General features: G+C 40.1%; 1 protein-coding gene across 2 annotated transcripts; it reads right to left on the bottom strand.

Moving 5' to 3' along the window:
• Positions 1-14,277: 14,277 nt before the first annotated feature.
• Positions 14,278-22,035, bottom strand: SRSF7 (serine and arginine rich splicing factor 7). 2 transcript variants are annotated; one of them, XM_072635826.1, is made up of 8 exons: positions 21,923-22,035; positions 20,806-20,986; positions 20,516-20,692; positions 19,553-19,627; positions 19,351-19,458; positions 17,656-17,706; positions 16,984-17,019; positions 14,278-16,049 (listed from the first exon to the last, which is right to left on the bottom strand). In XM_072635826.1, the coding sequence occupies exons 1-8, from the start codon at positions 21,948-21,950 to the stop codon at positions 15,995-15,997; spliced, it is 711 nt and encodes a 236-aa protein (XP_072491927.1). In that variant the 5' UTR covers positions 21,951-22,035; the 3' UTR covers positions 14,278-15,994. The 2 variants fall into 2 exon arrangements, with proteins under 2 accessions (XP_072491927.1, XP_072491928.1); XM_072635827.1 differs by having other exon boundaries at positions 19,360-19,458.
• Between the last annotated feature and the right edge of the window lie 25 nt (positions 22,036-22,060).

Below are 22,060 nucleotides of genomic sequence, written 5' to 3'. Positions count from 1 at the left end.
TTCCCCAAGTTGAATAACATCTGGTCATTTAACATTCAAAACCAATGGATTTGAAAATGCACTTTCGTTTTCTTTTGTTTTTCAAAACAATTTTATTTCAATACAATTTTTTTCCAGTGGCCAGATCTGAGTGCCCTTCTAGGGCAGATGACAGAAGTTTCTGCTTTTATAATTGGTTAAGATTGTAAAAGTCAAAGTCACTCTAAACATGTGAAGAAACAAAGTGAACGTGGAGGAATAAATCTGTTTTTGTAGCAAAAAAGTTTTCCTTGACTCTGAAAGAAAACAGAAACAATTAACAGAAAACAATCAAAATCATTTTGATTTATTCTCAGAAAGAGGGTTTTTCCAGAAAGGTTTATGGATTACTGTAGGGAATCTCTAATAATGAGCATTTCCAGGCAGAGCCAAGATGGCAGAGTAGAAAGGCACACATATGGAGGCTCTCCCCACATAGCCCATAAAATACCTGTAGAGAGGGACTCTCAACAAATTTTGGAGCAGCAGAAATGGAGAACAACAGAGTGGAGGAGATTTCCAGCCCACGGTGACCTGAAAGGCCCACGGAAATGTCAGTTGCACCAGAGGCAGAGTGGAGCGCGGAGCCCACCCCAGCCCAGCATTGGGCACCTGGCGTGGTGTGACAAGACTCTGGGAAGAGAACATCTCGGGGGTGGAATCTCCAGTCTCAGCAGCGGGTCCTCAGATCCCTCAACCCACAGGCGCCAAAGGTCAGTGATGGGGTTTTTTCAGATGACCAGGAAGGGAGAAGGGCCTTCCCATAGCTCTGGCCTCAGGCAGCGGCAGCCCCTACATCAGCCCACATACATTGTTGGATCGTAAAACCCCTGGGGGCACTGAGGAGCTGAGTCTTGCCTCGGCCCTGTGTGAAGGACCTGGGGGAGCTGGTCTTTGTCTCACACTGATTGACAGCCCTGCTCATCCAGCTTATCTGAAAATCAGCCCCCAGAGCTGACTTGGCAGAACTGGAGGCCAGATGGCTGTGGAGAGGTAACTGCTAAGATTCTGGTCACAAAAATCTCTTCTTGCTCCCAAACCAGTATATATGCTTGATTGTGCCACCTTGGAGGAACTGAGATCTTACAGATTCCCAGAGTATACCCTACTCTTGACAAAGGACCCAAAAGTCAAGTAACTGGTTGGGAAAATGCCCAAAAAAGGGGAAAAAAATAAGACTATAGAAGGTTACTTTCTTGGTGAACAGATATCTTCTCCCATCCTTTTGGATGAAGAAGAACAATGCTTACCATCAAGTAAAGACATAAAACTCAAGACTTCTGCATCCCAAACATCCAAAATAAATAGTCAATGGTCTCAGGCCATGGAAGAGCTCAAAAAGGATTTTGAAAATCAAGTAAGAGAGGTGGAGGAAAAACTGGGAAGAGAAATGAGAGAGATGCAAGAAAAGCATGAAAAGTGGGTCAACACCTTGCTAAAGGAGACCCAAAAAAATGCTGACAAAAATAACACCTTGAAAAATAGGCTAAACTCAATTGGCAAAAGAGGTTCAAAAAGCCAATGAGAAGAAGAATGCTTTCAAAAACAGAATTAGCCAAATGGAAAAGGAGATTCAAAAGCTCACTGAAGAAAATAGTTCTTTCAAAATTAGAATGGAACAGATGGGGAGGCTAATGACTTTATGAGAAAGCAAGAAATCACAAAACAAAACCAAAAGAATGAAAAAATGGAAGATAATGTGAAATATCTCATTGGAAAAACAACTGACCTGGAAAATAGATCCAGGAGAGACAATTTAAAAATTATGGGACTACCTGAAAGCCATGATCAAAAAAAGAGCCTAGACATCATCTTTCATGAAATTATCAAGGAAAACCGCCCTGATATTCTAGAACCAGGGGGCAAAATAAATATTGAAAGAATCTACTGATCACCTCCTGAAAGAGATCCAAAAAGAGAAACTCCTAGGAACATTGTGGCCAAATTCCAGAGTTCCCAGGTCAAGGAGAAAATACTGCAAGCAGTTAGAAAGAAACAATTCAAGTATTGTGGAAATACAATCAGGATAACACAAGATCTAGCAGCTTCTACATTAAGTGATCGAAAGGCATGGAATATGATATTCCAGAAATCAAAGGAACTAGGACTAAAACCAAGAATCACCTACTCAGCAAAACTGAGTATAATATTTCAGGGGACAAAATGGTCTTTCAATGAAATAGAGGACTTTCAAGCATTCTTGATGAAAAGACCAGAGCTGAAAAGAAAATTTGACTTTCAAACACAAGAATCAAGAGAAGCATGAAAAGGTGAACAGCAAAGAGAAATCATAAGGGACTTACTAAAGTTGAACTGTTTACATTCCTACATGGAAAGACAATATTTGTAACTCTTGAAACTTTTCTCAGTATCTGGGTAGTGGGTGGGATTACACACACACACATGCACACACGCACACACACACACACGGAGGGAGGGAGGGAGAAAGAGCACAGGGTGAATTGAATAGGATGGGATCATATCTTAAAAAATGAAATTAAGGGGTGAGAAAGAAATATATTGGGAAAAGAAAGGGAGAAATGGAATGGGGCAAATCATCTCTCATAAAAGAGGCAAGTAAAAGACTTTTCAGTGGAGGGAAAAAGCGGGGAGGTGAGAGAAAAAACATGAAGCTTACTCTCATCACATTCGACTAAAGGAAGGAATAAAATGCACACTCATTTTGGTATGAAAACCTATCTTACAATACAGGAAAGTCGGGGAGGAGATAAGCAGGGTGGGGAGGATGATGGAAGAGAGGGCAATGGGAGGAGGGAGCAATTAGAAGCCAACACTCTTGGGGAGGGACAAGATCAAAAGAGAGAACAGAAGCAATGGGGGGCAGGACAGGATGGAGGGAAATATAGTGAGTTTTACACAACACAACTGTTATGGAAGTCATTTGCAAAACTACACAAATATGGATTATATTGAATTGCTTGCCTTCCCAAAGGGGATGGGTGGGGAGGAAGGGAGGAAGAGAAGTCAGAACTCAAAGTTTTAGGAACAACTGTTGAGTATTGTTCTTGCATACAACTAGGAAATGAAAAATACAGGTAACGTGGTATAGAAAGTTATTTTGCCCTACAGGACAAAAGAGAAGATAGGGATAAGGGAAGGGAGGAATGTTAGAAGGGAGGGCACATTGGTGATAGGGGTAATTAGAATGCTTGGCATTTTGGGGTGGGGGAGGGGAGAAATGGGGAGAAAAATTTGTAACCCAAAATTTTGTGGAAATGAATGTTGAAAATGTAAATAAATAAATTTAAATTTAAAAAAATTAATCCTTTCAAAACTGAAAAAAAATAATGAACATTTCCAATTGGTGTGTTAATTCTGCTTCCTAAAGACACATAGAAAAATGGAGTTTAAAAATAATACCTAATATCAACCTAGGGTGTTATGGCTTGTAAAGTGCTTTACATATTTCATTTGATTCTCCCAACAGCCCTGTGAGGTTGATGCTATTATTCCCATTTCACAAATAAGGAAACGGAGCCTGAGAGAGATGACAGTTTGCCGAGGATTGCACAGCCAGTAAGTACCTGAGGTGGGACAAGACCTCAGAATTCAACTGCTATCTACTCTGCCAAGCTGCCTCTCTGAGGAAAGAAGTCCAGGTCCATGCAGACCCCTGAGAAGGTTCAGTGTGGACTGTCTCATTCTGGTGGTATGGCATAGGGCCTCCACGACTCTAGAGCCCTCAGGCTCAGATTGGGAGTAATCATTTGATAAATGACTGCCATTTCCTCCCTGCCCCGCCCCCCCACCCCTACTCTCACCCCCTAGTGCATTTTCTATTCAGATAGAAAAGCTTTTAATTAAGAAAGAATAACAAAAATTAATCGCAAGGGAAAATCAAGCTGTAGAATCACCTCCTATTTCCCTATAAGATTCAAAGGGAGATGTTCACACTGTTGGGATGGAAGGATGTAGCTCTCATTCATAGGGCCATATTGTGTTGTTATATTGTTCTGTGTGTTGTATTGTATTTCATTGTACTATGCTGTGTTGGATTGTATTTTGTTGTGCTGCATGCTCCATTGTATTGGGATGTAATCTACTGTGTGTTATATTTCATTGTGCTGTGTTTTGTGTTGTGCTGTTGTTGTATTGTATTGTATTATGCTGTGTTGTAGTGGACATTGCTGTGTGTAGTGCTGTGTTTTGTTGTATTTTGTTGTGTCATGTGTTTGCTATGTTGCACTATTGTGGTATACTGTATTGTGCTGTGTTGTGTTATGTTGTGCTCTGTTGTGATTTGATGTATTATATTGTGCTACGAAGTGTTGTGTTGTTATATTGTGTTACAAAGTGTTGTGTTGTTATATTGTGTTGTGTGTTCTGTTGTGTTGTGCTATGTTGTCTATGTTGCACTATGCTGTGTCGTACTGTATGTTTTGCTGTGTTGTATTTTGTTGTGCTGTGTGTTGTGTTGTATTTTGTTACGCTGGTTTATGTTGTATGTGTTGTATTATGCTGTATAGTGTTGCGCTGTGGTTTGCTGTGTGTCGTGCTATATTGTGTGGTATTTTGTTGTGAGGTACCCATTTGGTGTATTGTACTGTGTTATGTTGTGCTGTGTTGTGTTATTCTGTATTGTGTTGCTTGTTGTGCTGCAATGTGTTGTGCTATCTGTTGTATCATGCTATGTGTTCTGTTGTGCCATGTTGTATCATGCCGTGTTGTGGTATGCTGTGTTGTGCTGTGTGCTTTGCTGTGTTGTGTTTGTTGTGCTGTGTGCTGTGCCGTGTTGTGCACAGCTCTGGCTTGCAGCCTCACCCCTGCTGCCTTCTGCTAGGGCAGCTGCCTAGAACCTTCTGCTCCTTAGGTGTCTCTGCTGGGCGACTGCTGCCACCTGCAGGGACTGTGCTTAGTAGCTTGGCTTTCTTCCGTTCGGTTCCTCGTTAGTGAGCCAGAGATCACGCCTGTAGGCTAACCAGGTCTTGAGTTCTTTGGTTAGTCAGGCCTGGGGGCTACCCTCTGCTTCAAACACAAGGGCCCCTAGAGTGGCAAAGACTGTTTTTCTCAAGCAGATTGCTCTTCATTTACCTGGAGATCCTCCAAGTCCCTCTGATCCGTTTAAGTGAATGAATTCCTTTCACCTCCAGGTATGCCCCTGGAAACTGTTACCAGAATCATTCCAGTTATCTTTGGTTTTAACTAGACTGAGCACCAAGAGGTGGAGAAGGAGGAAGCAGTATAACCAGCTTCCCCCTGACAACCCCAGGAACAATGATCAAAGAATGCCCTACCATGCAATGACTAGAAAATTGAAAAGGAAAGTATAGTGGCCCAAGATTATAAACACAACCTATAGGCAAGTGACCAGGGCAGATACTATGGAACAGGAATGGAGCAGGATCACAGACTGCAAGCTCCAAGCTAGACCAGCAGCAGAGATACCTAGAATGGACTGTGCAAAAGGTTAGCAGCTCTGTGCTCTCTGCTCCAAGCTAGACCAGCCAATACAGAGACACCCAGAACTGATCTCAGACTCAGCCCTCTGTCCCAGGAGCGTGGGCTCAGGAGAAGTAACTCAGAGCAGATCCTGGACTCAAGTCTCCCTCCCAGGAAGGCAAAGGAAAGAAACAGTGTCTCCAAGAAAGGCTGAGATCATGGACCCAGTTCCCACAGCTCCCAGTTAGGCCAGCAACATCTCGTAGCTCAGAGTAAGTCACTGGAAGAATGACTAAACAAAAAGGTAATCAATCATTATGTGGTGAGGGATATCCAAGGCCCAAACCCAGGAGAGTGTAACTCTAAAACACCTACAAGCAAAGTCTCAAGGAAAACACAGCTCCTCCACAAGATGAAGTGGAATTCCTAGGAGAAATAATGTAAAAGTTTAAAAATCAAATGCTTAAAAATTGTTTTAGCATATAACTGGGGGAAAAATTAAATATATAAAAATGAGCTTAAATGGTATTATAAATGATATGAGTGGAGAAAATTCTAAAAGAAATGAGAACTATGAAGGAAAAATTTGTAAAGAGAATTAACAACTTAGCACAAAACCTTACTTGGGTAATGGAGCTCCTGAAAATTCAAATGTACCAAACAAAAGCTCAGAGACAAAAAAAAATCAAAACAAAGTCAAAAGATGGAAAAATACAAGAAAATATATTTGTTTAAAAACAACTGGTCAGGAAAACAGATCAAGGGGAAATAACATCTGAATCACTGGATAATCTGAAAACCATAAAAAATAAGCCTAAATATCATATTTCAAGAATTGATGCAAGAAAACTCTTAAAACCAGCAGATAAAGTCAAAACAGAAAAGAATCCACCAGTCACCTCTTGAAAGAATTTCCAAAATTAAAACTCTTAGTAACATCATAACTAAAATCCAGAGCTTCCAGATAAAAGAAAAAAATGCTAAGACCTTCAAAAAAGAAACAGCCCAATTAGCAAAGAACCAGTCAGGACCACACAACATTTAGCAGCTATTACTATTAAAGAATAAAGAATATGGAATACACTATTCCAAAAGCCAAAGATAAAAGCTTACAACCAAGAATAATTTACCCAGAAAAACTAAGTATAAACTTAAAAGAGTATAAACTTAAAATGTATAAACTTTTAAGTATAAACTTAAAAATGGACCTTTATTGAACTAGGCATCCCTGTTGAAAAGACCATAGCTGAGTAGAAATTTTGAAATACAAACAAAAACAATGCAAAAAAAGACAAATACAACCAAATCATTGAAAAAGACTTTATAAAAATACAGTGTTTGCATTCCAAGAGGAGAATGATAAAAAAAAAAAAAACATACCCTAAGAAGAGTGACATCATCAGAAATCAAATAAACAGGACATTGACCTCCTTGTTGCTTCTTGCATGTAACACCACATCTTTCAACTCCAAGAGTTTTCATTGACTGTCCTCTATGACTGGAATACTTTCCATCCTCATCTCCAGCTCCTGGCTTCCTGCAAGTCTCAGCTAAAGTTCCATCTTCTGCAAGAAACTTTTCCTAGTCCTCCTTAATCTTAGTGCCTTCCCTCTGAGATTATCTCCAGTTTATCCTCTGTACATCTTGTTCGGATGTAGTTGTTAGCATATTGCCTTCCCCGTTAGAATGTGAGATTCCTGAGAGCAGAGACTGTCTTTTGCCTTTCTTTGTATCTCTAGCATTTAGCACAATGCCTAGCACAGAGAGCTATTCAGTTGTATTGGACTCTTTGTGACCCCATTTGGGGTTTTCTTGGCAAAGATATTGGAATGGTTTGCCATTTCCTTTTCCAGTTCATTTTACAGATGAGGAAACCGAGGCAAACAGGGTTGAGTGACTCACCCAGGGTCACACAACTAGCAAGTGTCTGAGGCCAGATTTGAATTTAGGAAGATGAGCGTTCCTGATTCCAAGTCCAGAGTTCTATCCACTACATCACCTAGCTGCCCACCCAGCACACACAGGTTTTTAATAAATGTTAGCTTACTGACTAAGGATCTGGAAGTGATTTTTGTTATATACCTATGATCTTAAAAGAAGAAAGGAAAGGGAGTGGGGGAGAATACTGTAGGGAAGAAAAGGTAAGAAATGGGTGGGGAATCATATCTGACAAAGGGAGCAAAAGTAGAAGCCTAGACAAAGAGGAAGGAGGGGGCAGCTGTCAATTCCTGAAATCAACAAGCATTTACTAAGCACATATTATGAACCTTGCTTGAACTGATACTGAGGGAAGGGAGCAGAACCAGGAGAAAAATTTATAACAACCACGTTGTAAAATCAACCAATTTTGAAAGACCTAAGAATTTTGATCAAGGCAATGATCAGTCATAATTCTGGAGAACTGATGATTTAATTTAGAATGCTGTCTACCTCCTCCCTATGAAGTGATGGACCAAATTAAGCAGTGAGAAACTCATTTTTGGACATGGTCAATGTGGAGATTTGTTTTCTATGATTGCGCCTATCTGTTGCAGGGGTTTTGTTTTTGTTCTTATTTTTTCAGATGAATGAGAAGGGAGGGAGGAGAGAGAGAAGATGCTTGCTAATTGAAATATACATATATATATATATTCTTTTTTTTTTTTAAAATACTTCAATCTGCTTCAGAAAGGCCCTCAACAACAATGAATGGGTCATGGCAGAACTAATATTTGCCCTACCTTACAGTTACTACAGCAGTAAAAATCTGTATTCAGTCTTTGCATCCAGGTCAATTTCCACAGAGTAGGGTTGCATGCACTCAAATGGCATAGCAGGGGTAAAACTCTTTGAAAACCTTAACGCATCATATAAATGCTAGCTATTATTATTAATTTCTAGTCTTAATATAGAAGCTACATGAAAGCAACAGACATTAAATATAAAAACTGCATATAAACAAGCAATCACAAATATTCAGTACTACATAATGCCAGATGTTGGGTTTATGTACAAATATATTCTGGTTACTAGGGTATCATCTGGTAATATAGGTAACTTCATCAGTTACTCCTAGTTTATTATCTCAAATTTCTCTTGATGTAGCCTAAGATTATATTAGTTTCTTTGACTGCCTGATCACATAATTGACATATGAAGCAGCATGGAATGATGGGAAGGCCTGCTCAAAACTTCAAAAGAAAAAACCTAATAGAATTCCAGATTTTTTGATTACTTGGCCCTGATTTCTTTGATAACAGTGCCCCCTCCTGGTAGTAATATAATTCTATTCCAATGGAAAAGTACAGTCATTCCTTTCACATCACGGTGGGTAGGGTAATGGCACCCCCACAATCTGGAAAATTCTCAAAAAAATTTTTGACCCTTCAAACCAGAGAAAAATTCTGAGTTTTTTTCTTTTTTTTATGGAGTGTTTTTAGTATCTTATTGTAAAATTTTGGTTGACATTACACAATACTATACATATATTTTATGCATTTCTGAGTTTCTAAACTTTTTCTGTGTCATCTGCTGGCCATTGTGTATTGTCTGTGGCTTCTGCAAAGCTCCCCCCAGATTCCCACTTAATTTCTTATGCCAACCCATGGTATATCATACTGCAATGGGGAAAGTCTTAATGTGGAAGAGATAACTATCTATGTATGTATTTCTGCTTAAACAAGATACAACCATTTACTTCAGAACCGGAAAAAAATTTCTTATGTTCCTTCTTTAATTTAATTTCCTAAGAACTTATTATCTTATTTTTTCTTTTTGAGGCATTCAAGGTTAGGTGACTTGTCCAGGGTCACACAGCTAGTGTCTGAGACCAGATCTGAATTTAAGGTCCTCCTGCCTCCAGAGTCAGTGATCTAATCACTGGCTACCTACCTGCCCCATTACCCTTCTCAATGATAGTTGTTTCAATTGTTTGTGGAGTGGAATTCCAGGACCTAGTATAGTAGCTCTTGCTTGTAAATGTTAGTATTGAGAACTGTGAGATCCTTTGTCAGGGCCTGCTCCCTCTAGATTTCAGAATCTCTTTGCATCTTCTCCACTATATCCCTTGTGCTATCCAAGCTGAACTCCATTTTCCAGGACCATGATTCTTTCTTCTTGCTACAGCTTCATTTTTCATTCTTTCCCTCTTTACTGCCTCCTTTCTCTCCAACAAATATGCTCAGGGTGATATGCCTTATCGGTCTCTCATCTGGTAGTTTAGGTTCAGTATTGAAAGATGAGACACTCACAGACTTCAACAGTAAACATGAGATGTACTTAGCCACAGCAGAAGACTATCCTACAAGGATTGGGCATTGAGGATACACCAAGCTGAGGAAGATTCCTTTCCTAGAACATTAGGCGGCTAGGTGGACCAGCGAATAGAGCTCTGAGCATGGGATTAGGAAGACCTGAATGCAATCTGACTTCAGACTACTAGCTATGTGTCCTCAGGCAAGTTACTTAACCTCTATTTGCCTCAGTTTCCTCAACTGTAAAGTGAGAATAATAACACATACCTCCCAGGATCTGTGAGAATCAACTGAAGTATTTGTGGAGTGCTTAGAATTATATTTATAGGTCATATAATTAGTTACAGATTAATAATAGATATCATTCTTGCCCAATTTTCCTTCTTGCAATACTCCCCCCACCCTCTTGGTAATCTTGGATCCTGCCTGCCTCTACCCCCCAGCTAGGTGCTGGAGGTGAAGGCATGGCTCTCTTCTTATTCTGTACAAAAATGGACCAGATTCCAGATCATATTTACCCATGCCACCCACGAACTAAATCTATATTTACAAAGCCCCTTCTCCACCAATCACCTCTCCTCCCCTCTTCCCATTACAGATACTTCAGTGGATCTATGATCTCATTATTGTGGATTTTTCTATAAATCACCACCTTGTTGTTTCTTCACATTCTAGAAGATTTTCAATTACATCTTTCCATAAATCTTCCAGATATTTTCCTCAACTCACTGAAGGACTTTGTTGAAGCCAGTATTTAAACATTTTTTATCACAGATCTCATCAATAAAAAAAATTTTGAGCATACATGTACAATAGGTGAATATTTATACATTATGTGCATGTACTTTTACACTAATATGTATATTACAAAACTTACACAAAATGATTTTTAAAAGAAATAATATTTTAGCAATTTAAAAGATAAATCATATTTGATCCTAGAATCAAAAAGGGAGCCTCTGGAACTCATCCTGTAGGAGATCAAGATGGTCTGACCTACACTTTAGCAATATCAATTTGGCAGCTGTGGGAAGGATGGATTGGTGTGAGGGGAGGTTAGAGTCAGGAAGACTCAAATTGTCTTTGCAATAGTTCAGAAGAGAGTTGATAAGGGGCTGGATGAAGGTGGTAGCGGTGTGAGTGGAGAGAAAGGAATGAAGTTGAGAGATGTAGAGTCAGAAGGGATAGAAACCTGGCAATTGATTGGACACATGGGATGGGATAGTGAGAGATTATGTTAACGGGATTCAAGATCTTCCCTGCCCATTAACAGGCTTCTCCTGGAGTCAAGGGAAGCTTGCTTAGGAGAAGCTTGCTTGTAGAAAGGCTTTCACACCTTTTGCTAATTACTAAGTCACCAGTCACTAAGTCACCAGGATTGTGACGCCTTCTGGCTTTGAGAAGTGTATATGTACTCTGAGTTGGTATTTCACCTTGGGGGCTTGCTAATGAGAAGGATCTTATGACTCCCTGGTTGAGACTCTGAGTGGTCTCATATGTTCAGAGCTCCCCAGTTGTTCAGATGTAAAGATTCTCTCACTCCAGGAATATATGTAAAGTGTATAGTAATATTGCTTTGATTCAGGCAGTAAGAGCCCTATCTGTTGGTCTTTATTTCTCTGCTTCTATTTTCTCTGAAGTTCAGAGTGCTGACTTTTCCCCTGAACTAATGAATATAATTAAAGATTGTTGACTCCTTAAAAGTTGCTTTCCTTTAAGAAAAGCAGATCCAAAAACCTGTGCTAGCAGTCATCCTGTGTATGCTAGGGTGCTTGCTGTTATAGAGGTTGGGGATAGCTCAAATTTTAAACCAAAGTAACCAAATAAATGGTAGTGTCCTGTTGGGACTGGAAGCTCAATTCCGTGTGGACAGTCTCGGGCAGGTAAAAGTGGGACTTCTAAATCTTAGAGTCTTACGAGGCCCTCCATGAACAGCGGGGGTTCGAGAAGGTCAGACCGAGCTAGCTCGGCTAGCTCGGGTATTTCCGCCTCTCCCCCGGAGATACCTGATGGGTGGAGTCTCCCTGCCCTTGAGGTCGTCCCGGATTGGAGCACACCTAGTTACCTAACAGCACGGTATTGAGATGCAAACTGTGTGGCTGAAGATTAAGTAGGATTGAGGAAGCCAGAAAGCTCTCTCTTAGCACGTGTGGAGCCAAAAAGAAAAGTAGGGCTCCGCTTCTTTTCTTTCCTCTCTCCCCTCCCCCTCTCTCCCCGCTTGTACTTCTACTTCCATTCCCTTAAGCTTAGCCTTCTTAGGAAATCTCCCCCTCTTCGTCCTAAGAAAGAAGACCCCCTGCACTTGTAACCGAAACCCTGTAATAAAGCTCAACCCCTGTTTGACTCTGGAACGTCCTTTCTCTCATACGTGCATCCGGCGTGGCCAGCCGAAGACCTGGACAGGTAAGAAAGACTCGGGTAGCCCAATACAGGCCTCTAGGCTTGGCAGTGTCCTTAGAAATAGTAAAGTTTGAAAGAGTGGTGGAAACATAAGAAGTAGGATTCTTATGGGGTAAGGCTCTTCTAACTAGCTACTCCACCTAGTTGCACAGAGTCCATAAACTGGCCATAACCAAAAGGTGATCTGGAGGCAAGATGTGCCAGTAGCAAGGAGAATTTCATGGCCACATTGCAATTAACTTACAAGCACTCTAGAAGGCTTATCAGGCCTGGGAGGAGAAAGGAAGAGGTTGGAAACAATGTAGCTATGGGACTCTAGAATCAGGAAGGGGTAAAATGGAGGAGCGCTGGAGATAAGCCCTAAGATTGGCTCCCACAGGAAGGGGACTATAATCTTTCCAGTCTTTGATTTTCCCTTGGGGTCACGTAAAACACCACCTACCCTTTAAAGTTCTATATCATAGATGCTATAACGAGACTGGGATTGTCTATCAGTTATCTCTCCCTTTTCTACATGAGATGTCTCTAATACTACCCACCTACCGCACTCCACAAAAACCATTTCATTGCTCCTGGCATATCTGTTCAAGCTGTCTTTTTCCTGAACCTTCACTGCTGAACCTGTAAAAAGAATATTATATTGATACTGACTCCTCCACTGCTGCCTTTGCTTCCTTACCACCCATTCACTTTTGTGGTTCCCTTGCAATCTTGCTTCTATTACTTTACTGAAACTCCTCTCCAAGGTCGCCACTAAATTCATTGGTAAATTCGATGATCTTTCTTAGCCCTTGTACTTCTTGGCCTTTCTGCAGCATTTGGAAGTTGACCACCCTCTCCTCCCCTTTCATTATTTTTATCATTATTAGGGAAGGGAACAAACTCCTACTATGTGCTTATTCTCTTATGAATGTTTGTCTTCTTTTCTAGGCTTGTTCTCCTTCCCTCTTCCTCACACCAGACCTGTACAAATTAAAATAGACTAAACTCCCGTTGCATAGAAGTTAGACTACAGAAAATGATTGGTTGCTGCAGGTCATGTGACAAACAGGAGACAGTACAGTGACAAGCCCACATTTTCCATAGGTGGCCTGAAGTCCTTTGCGGGCTTGCATCCCGAGGGACATATCTGCCCAGGCCTGCTTTATATCCTTTGACGATCTGATTCACTTCCATGGTTTTAAATCATCCTCCCTTCTGACAACTCCCAAATCTGTATCTCCACTCCTAATAATTTTTTTTCCTGTTCAACTCCATTTGGTAGCTCTATTGACCTCTCAAAACTCACAAAAACAGAATTCATCCTCTTTCAAAATCTGCTTCATAACCCCATTCTCCTTCAATGGCACCACCCAACCACCCAGGCTCATCTTCTCCCCTCCAAATCTTAACATCATGAAATATTTGTATCCACCCCCCGATGTCCACTGTCACTATACTTCAGTAGCACTTGCTTTAAGATGTAAGGGTAAATGACTGTCCTTTGCGAGTTTGATCACTTCTAAGAAAATCTTAAGGCCCTTTATAATAAAAGAGGGCTAATCTACCTTCAAATGAGAAGGAAAAAAAAGTCAGCAACAGTTTTGGGTAGGTCAAATGGGATTGAGATGGTACTCTGGCTTGGCTCAGAAATGTTTGATCTGGCTAACATTAGCACTTTGAGCTGTCATAGGATAGTAAATACCTGCTCTTTGCTGACAGTTGGGCCTAAAGTCAGAAAAAAATCTGGGTTCTTTAGCATGTACTAGCTACGTGAGCATGGGACTTTACTTGTTTGCCTTAGTCTCATTTGTGAAACTGGGATAATAGCATCACAGTTAAAGATAAAACGTAAAGTTGTAAAGTGTAAGCAAAATGCCTGGCACATACAAAGCATTATGTTTAAATATTAAAAAAGGTTCCTTCAAACTGATTCCCACCCTGCCAAAAGGTGGTAGGTTTAGGGCATAGCTTTGGAAAGCCTGAAGCATAGCTGGCAGGGACTTCCAGTATATGTTCAGTCAAATCTATAATACATTGAGACACTACTTTTCCACCTCCCCTCCAGTTCTGTGGTCACAAGTAGGATTCTATTCACCATTTTGAAACACTAATACCTAAAACTAACCCTTTTATCCCCACATCAGAGAAATACTTAAAATTGTAAAGTCCTATGGACTAATTTTCCTACCTGGGTGGTTTCCAAATAAATCCCATCATTAAAAATTCATAAAGCACACAGTACTAGTTTGCTTTTTTAATCTCTGCAGATTTATTGTAGAGTAAATTTACCTTAATATAGTACAGAACAGTTAAAGCTGATAAATTGCAACAGATAAACCTGTACACCATAGGTGGTTTCTATACCAAATCATACTGCTCAATCAATATTCAAATCCCTTAACAAAAAGGTTTCTTCAAATAATCTTAGCATATAAAAAAAAATGGCTCTTAGGTATGTCAAAGCATTCAAAAATTATCAAATAAACTCATTTGTGGCCAATTACTATTACTACCTGATATATTTTAAACTTATGGCAGAAGTCAGTACCAGGTGAACTGGAAAAACATGGCCCTTGAAAGTTAAGCTTTTTGTACCAAAGCTACTGGCAAACAAATATCTCTGAATAGATCATTTGTGCCTTTTGGTGAAATAATATTCTAATACTACTATTTTAACGTTGGGGAACGTTATTAGTTTATTAAAAATTTAAGTCCAAGTGATGAGACAAACCAAAAGCTAACAATGGAAATGTACTATTCACGTACATACCACATTTTAGTTTGTTTTATAATCAACAAATTTAAATATTTTGCACCAGCCTGGCAAAATCTGCCCCATCTGGGGTGGGGCGGGGTGTCAGGTGGGATGAAGCTGGGGCAGAATGTAAAGACACGGAAGATTGAAAAGGTGCTTAGGCTGGGAAAATGACAATTCTGCAAAGCTGGTTTACATTTGTCTTTGTCCTCAATCCAAGCAATTCTTTTGGAAAAAAAAAAAGACATGCACTCATTTTTGGCATCTTCAAACAATTTAACTTAATACTAAAATGTATATATTACTAAAAACAATTGCACAGTAGTGAGCAATATATTCATTCCCAAATGCTGACTTGTTCAACTCATTAGTACTTAACTGATGATAACTTGCCTATAATGCTTTTATTGCATTGACATAAGCTATGACACAACAGTTGTCCAAAAGTAAAATTTGTGCTATTATATATTACTCGTCATGGACCCTTCTGCACTTCCCAAAATTTACTTTAAGCTCTGTCCAATTGTTATGCCAATTTAATAAATTATGGTCCCTTAGTGATAATTTCATAGGGCATTTGAGTCTGCCACAGATGACAGGCAGTTATGAAAGAAAAACTGAGGTTCTTTAATTCTCTAAATCTACTTCCAAATTTATCTATGGAAAGGTAGGTTTTTTCAATGCCCCAAATGACAGTTAAGAAACTATCCAAAAGTATGAAAGATTTCATGAGTGCATTCAAACTTGACTATTTTTTATCACCTTCTAGCCACACATCCAGATACTGACCCTGAACAGGCCTAACAAGCTCTCTAGGCTTGAGACTTGCCCAAGCCAAATTTTAACAGTAGTGACCACAAATCAGAAGTCTAGTTAGAAACACATTTTTATTCTTAAATGTGCCAATAAAAAAAATCCCATTTTCAGATCATAAGATGTTAATACATACAACAAAAAAAAAATTTACACTACTCTACTGATGTAAATTTACAGAGCTCTTAAAATATCCAGATCCATTCTGATTATTAGATGGTTCAAATAGCCTTCTAGGTTACACTTACATTCTTAAAATATCCAGATCCATTCTGATTATTAGATGGTTCAAATAGCCTTCTAGGTTACACTTACATTGAACAGACATCACAAAATCCCTTATAATAATGTAAACAAAATAACTTTCTTCCTAAAAGGTTAATTTTTTTTCATTTCAGTCCATTCTTTCGGGACTTGCACTCCTACGAGGACTTCCAGAAGGTGAGCGGCTAAAATAAAGGAAAGATTAATTATTGAGCTTATCAAGACAAAAATTGAACAAAATATTCTATATTTTCTCAAACCAACTTTTCTTTCAAGCTAAAAATTAGTCCAATAAGTCTATTAACTCCTGTGTCATGTTCAAAAGCTACATATATATGGCTAAAACGTGAAAACTGAGAAATGTTAATATAAACTTTAAAAAAATACTAAGTAGTAAGTACTAAGATTAGCAAATTAGTATTCATCTTGCCAAATTACTCATCTCATGAAAGACCTACATAAATTCAATTATTAGCAGCAGGTGGACAGAGTTCTATTTATGCATCTAACAAGTGCCTAATTTTTATAAATTTCAACCAGCTAAAGCAATTGCATTATTTTGTCCACTATTTTTTTCTTTCCTAATCAATTTTTCTTTTATTAATTCTGACTACTTACCAGATACTATAAAAGTATGACGGTAGTCAGCAGCTGAACACTCAAGACTAAACTTACACATCCTTTTTCCATCAAACTTACATGCTGTATTCAAAACATGCCTGTATGCATATCTAGAGCTTAACCCAAGTAATGAATCCCCTGAAGTGGTCAAATCTGCACAATTTGAATATGTAAATGTAAATATGTAAAAACACATTCATTGATACCAGTCTAATGGAAACATGCAGTGTAAATTCAAATAATGGGACTACTTCAGAGGATTCATTATTTGCACTAATCAAGACCCAGCTGTAAATAATTTCAAAGACGTATGAATTCTTTAAATAAAGTCTATAATGTATCTAGGACCACATATAGGTATGTATATACAATTCACCAAAGAGCTCAAAGACTGCAGACCATAAGACAAAAAAAAAACCTCACAAAGAACATTAAAACAACAAACCAGATACGGCAAGTAGTATCAGCCATCGTCTGAAAAAATAAAATTCAACTTACCTTCTCTTTGGAGATGGTGATCTGGACTTTGATCGGCTATCAAAACAGGAGAAATTTTATTAAGAAAAAAGGTACTTACTAGTCCTTTTCTAATAGCATACCATGAAATGAACACCTAAAGAAATCCATTAAAGGACTAAGTCCAAGATGGTATATACAAAGACTCATGAAACTGAAGGCCACGAGTTCAAGAAATCAGGGTCCAAATATATAATACTCAAGTTAATCCTTGACTATAAATAAAATATGAAATTCTATATCATCAAACTAATCCTTAAAAGTGATAGCTAAGACTTTATTTTAATGTATTCAATTTATTTTTTCACTGAACAAGATTTGGTATTTACCCTCATCCTACATGACAGCTCAGTTCATCTAAAACTTCTAAAGATGATTTAGAATACAGAAATCAAAATCACCTATTTTAGTATAATAATGAGAAAAGGATTCAGATGCTTCAGAAGAGAAACCACGAATCCTTTTTAAGCGGTGGCATACAAATTCTGTCAACATTCTTCAAATCTGGAGTAATTCTATTCAAGCATTTGGCAATGTATCAACTTCAGATTTTCCATTTAACTCCTCGGTCTTCCAAATGTTAAGTTTCATGAATTTCATTCAAAGCACTTGGAGCCGTTTGGTAAACAAGACTGTATTACTAATTTACTCTACCTGCTTCTTGGTCTTGAAAGAGACCTGGATCTGGATCTTGAGCGGGATGATCTTGGTGGAGGGGGAGAAAAAAGATTAAACAAGGTTAACAGTACCACAAAATGAGCCTTTCCCAATAATAAGCATGTATGCCTAATTTTAGTTTTTTAAAATCATAAACACCTAACTTAAAGAGAGCAAAAAAAAAAAAAAAAGGGGGGGGGGGTCCTAAGATCTCCAATTAACAGAGAATATGATTCCAATCTTCCAAATAGGGATAACTTAGATGGACAATAGATCTTAACATCAATCTACAAGGTAGGTTCTCCCCAACTAAGACCAATTGTTTAAGACTTTACATGACTGCAGTACCTGAACAATGCACTACTGAGAAAGCCATGTTGGGAAGACCAGTGATTTCATATTTGGCTAAATGGTCAATTTATACACCATAGAATGAACATAATTATCAGAATACTTTAAAAAAGTTTGGCACCCAGGTTAAGAATTCTTGCTGAAACCAGAAGCCCTCATTTTCCACAATCAGCTTAATAGTTTAAAAACAAAACAGATTAAGACTCTATATGTATAAACAGACTGGCCTAGTAGTAAAACCAAGGAAATTTTTCTAAGTAGGCAAAGAACCCTCCTATCATATCAACCTCCAATGATTACCTATAAATATTCCTGGTTTTCTTTCTTACATGTTTAACACCTATTAAACTATCAAAAATGTTTCTGCTAAGGTTTACTAACTAGGGGAAACAGTGTACATCTTTGTTTCATCTTCCCCAAACTGAGTTTGTCTTTCCAACAAAAATTTAGAGCTGAAAGGGAACTTTAAAAAGAGTAGGTAATTTTATAGATTAGGAGACTTGCCTAAGGTCATAAGATGTTAAGTGGTAGAGAGTAAAGACTCAAGAAGTCACAACTTAAAAACTCAACACTCCAATACACTGTCTACACAGCCTCTACAGATTTCTCAGTCTATTCTTCCAAGGCATGCATCTCCAAAATTTCCATCATTGACTAGACTCTGTGTAACTTAAATTTCAGCCCAAATCTGTTAACCATTGTCCTTTCTTCTCAGGGCTGTCAAATGAAGAGTATAAGCTGTGCAAAAGCAGCTTAGCCAAAATGGCCCAGGAACAGAAAAATAAATATGGTACACCTCTTTGCTGGGGACATGATCCTATTTTTCAAATAAAGAGTATCCATGAGGAAAGGAAAATTGAAACAAAACATAAAGCACAGCAAGAAAATGTGTCCATCATGGAGAATGACCACAAACCCCCTCTCCCCCGCAAAACCTGGGTTCAGAACATGGGCTACGAATGTTAATTGCTTTGGCAGAATTTCATAGTTCCGGAATTCTGTGACAGCAATATCACAAATGTAGAGTACCTTACAAAGCACTCTAAGTTTGGTATTGGGGAGGGGGAAATCAGATTTCCCCAGTAAGGAACATAGAGGAGGGAAGATGATACAGAGTACACTGGATCTGAAATTAAGAGAATCTGGAATTCCATTCTTGGCTCTGCTGCAGGACCTGGATGGTCCTTTAGGTTTTGAAGTTCTGACTCTAAATTTATGATTCTACAACTAATTCACTCTCCTCCCTATTTTTTTAAAAATCAAGATCAAGCAAAATGGGACTTTTTAAATCCCAAAAGAACACAGTTTTTATCTAGTTAAACATAATAAAATTCAACATACTGGAAATACCTCGATCTTTTTAAAGAACCAGATCGAGATCGGATCGAAGCAGACCTAGATCTACGAAGAGATGCAGATCTTGACCTTCGAGGAGATGCAGACCTTGACCTGCAAAAAGAAATTTTTTTTAAGTCAACCACTGCAAGAAACGAACACTGTCTGTAACGAAAATTTTTTTTGAAAAATATAAACAAGAGCCTACCTCCTGCCACGGCTCCTGCTGCGTGAGCGAGAATATCGCCTTCCTCTGGACCTTGAGTGAGATCGAGATCGTGACCTATTTTCAAGTTAGAGAAAACAAGTGTTAGATTTTAAAATTCCATCTTTTCTTTACTAATGTTTGTGTACCTCTGCTGAAATCAAATTTCAGACAACTATTTAAAACAGTGTCTGTCAGTTGGAAATAAACTCAGGGCCTATTAACTGTCGAGTATTTTTTTTTTTTTACTACCTAGAAAAGATTTGTTAAAAGCTGAATTACATTTCAGAATTACATAATATAAAACACTATAATGTGTATTTAAAATAAACCTTGCAAGTTTGCAGGTCGACCCTCTTTGGCCCAAGGTCTAGCAGATCTAGACGATCTAGAAGTATCTATAGCCGATCGCTGCATCTAGAAGTTTTCTTCAATCTAACGACGATCAAACTGACAGCCAAATGAGCCAGGTGAGGCTTGATTGACGCAAGAAGATTTTTCTAGGTGGGAATGTGGTCAATCTGGTGTTCCTCTTTCTAAACCGGAGGGGGGCCCCAATTGAAAGCCAAATTTACTGTTACGGCGATCACCGTCTCAAATTTTCTGCCCTTTAAAGAATAAAGTGAAGCTAGGTGTAGATGGCTCGAGGGGATCTGGCCTCTTATGCTGATCACCTCAAGGTCTAGGAGGATCTTAATTGTCGGATTTGCAAGGCGCCTCAGCATGATATCTTAAGGCTCGTGACATTCTGAATCAAGGCGACTGACTCAAACGAAGAAACCTGAAAGGTTTTGACCAGGTTGATTATTAATATATTAACATTTTTAAAATTAAACACAAACTGTAAAATACACCTGACAATTAACACATAAAAAGTTTATAGAAAAAAATAGTATTTTCTTCTTTGCTAACAAAAGAATTACATGATTAACCGTTACCAACCGCTCCTTTTTTCCAAATAAATACCTGCTTCTCCTCCGTCGGCTGTAACGATGACAATCATAAGCATAATGACCTTTCTCCCCACACTCATAACATCTATCATTAGGATCAAATGGGCGACGTGCAGGTGGTCTATCATATCTAGATCTTCGAGGCATTCCTGTTGACAATTCGACTCTCACCCGAGAGCCACAAATCACCCTGGAAAAATTGGATCAACGCATGTAACGTCAAAAATGTACAGGTACATCCTAACGTGTTTGTTGTCCAGACTAATTATATGGGAACTCTGAGACATCAAATTCTATACATACTTTCCATCCAGTCCTCGAACTGCATCTTCTGCGTCTCTTGGATCTTCAAATTCCACAAAAGCAAATCCTGGAGGATTTCTGGCAATCCATACGGTTCTTAAGGGACCATAGTAACTAAAAGCTCTTTCTAACTCTCCTTTGCCGGCACCGGTACCCAGGTTACCAACATACACTTTGGTCTCTGCCAGAAGAAACAGAAAAGACTGCACGTTAGCAGGACCTCAATCCAACTTAAAATTGAGCCACATCATAACGGGCAAGGCTGCCGTAAGCAGGGTTCTAGACGACAGAACAGGTTTTGCATTTTTTTTAAGTTGTCTCTAAGACGTTTAAACTTTTTTTAGCCTTACTACCTCAAACGCGCCGACGTTTTCTTTTGTCCTTTCCGGCAACACAATTAAGCGTGGCGCTCGCTTGCCGGGAAGCCCCAGGGCCGAGCTCGGGCACAAAGGTAGGGAGGAGCCCCGAGCTCCGCCCCCCCTCGGCCCGGGGAGCGGAACGGGAGCCGGAGCGGCTCCGGGGCGGCAGGGCCCGGCCCCAGCTCTGCGCCGCGGCAGGGCGAGGCCCCAAGCAGGCCTGGGGCAGAGGCGGCCTCGGGCCGGCGCGCGGGGCACTTCCCCAACTCCCACGCCGCCGCCGCAGCGGCAGCGGCACCGCGCGCTCCCCTCCCCCACCGGCCCTAACCCGGTCTGGGGGGCGCGGGCCGGCCGGCCGGGCACTGTAAGGGGGAGGGGGAGGCGAAGGCCCCGGGACCTGCGCCACGAAGAGGGGCAGCGTGCGCAAAATGGCAGCCACCTTCTCCCGCCGCCAGCGGCGCGAAAGGGGGGTAGCGGCTACGTACAGGCCGGGAAGGTCTGCCGCAGCACGGCGGAACGCAGGAGCCGCTCCGGCGGGGTCTTCCCACACAGACAGGCCCGCGCTCCGAGGTTTTCCCTCGACGCCTCCCCTCCCCCCACCCCCCCACTATGGCTCCGTATGGCGCCAAGACGAGGTCCGCCATTACGCACGAGGAACAACCGTCTCCCAACAGCCGCCAGCCTGAGCCCGCCTCGGGTCGCGCTGCCCAGCCCGTGACCCGTCCCATCCCCTTCCCTCGTTTCTCTCTCCGGCCTCCTACCTCCTCCGTACCGCCCGTAACGCGACATGGTGTCCGGCCTGGGGGCTCGCAGCGCTTCGCAATGACCCGGCCTAGGTCGAGACACTGTCTACCTCCGCTCGGCGGTTAGAGCAACTCCCGGGTCCGTAGCTCCTGGAG

This window comes from Notamacropus eugenii, chromosome 1, assembly GCF_028372415.1.
Source record: "Notamacropus eugenii isolate mMacEug1 chromosome 1, mMacEug1.pri_v2, whole genome shotgun sequence".
Taxonomy (NCBI): Eukaryota; Metazoa; Chordata; class Mammalia; order Diprotodontia; family Macropodidae; genus Notamacropus; species Notamacropus eugenii.
This window is presented reverse-complemented; position numbering and strand designations above follow the sequence as displayed.

Excerpts from the sequence above, each read along its gene's own strand:
- SRSF7 (XM_072635826.1), bottom strand. The coding sequence starts at position 21,950 with ATGTCGCGTTACGGGCGGTACGGAGGAG. Across the intron at positions 19,628-20,515 it reads AGCCGACGGAGGAGAAGCAG|GTCACGATCTCGATCTCACT; the intron begins GTATTTATTTGG and ends ACTTGAAAATAG. Across the intron at positions 16,050-16,983 it reads TCACCATCTCCAAAGAGAAG|CCGCTCACCTTCTGGAAGTC; the intron begins GTAAGTTGAATT and ends CCTTTATTTTAG.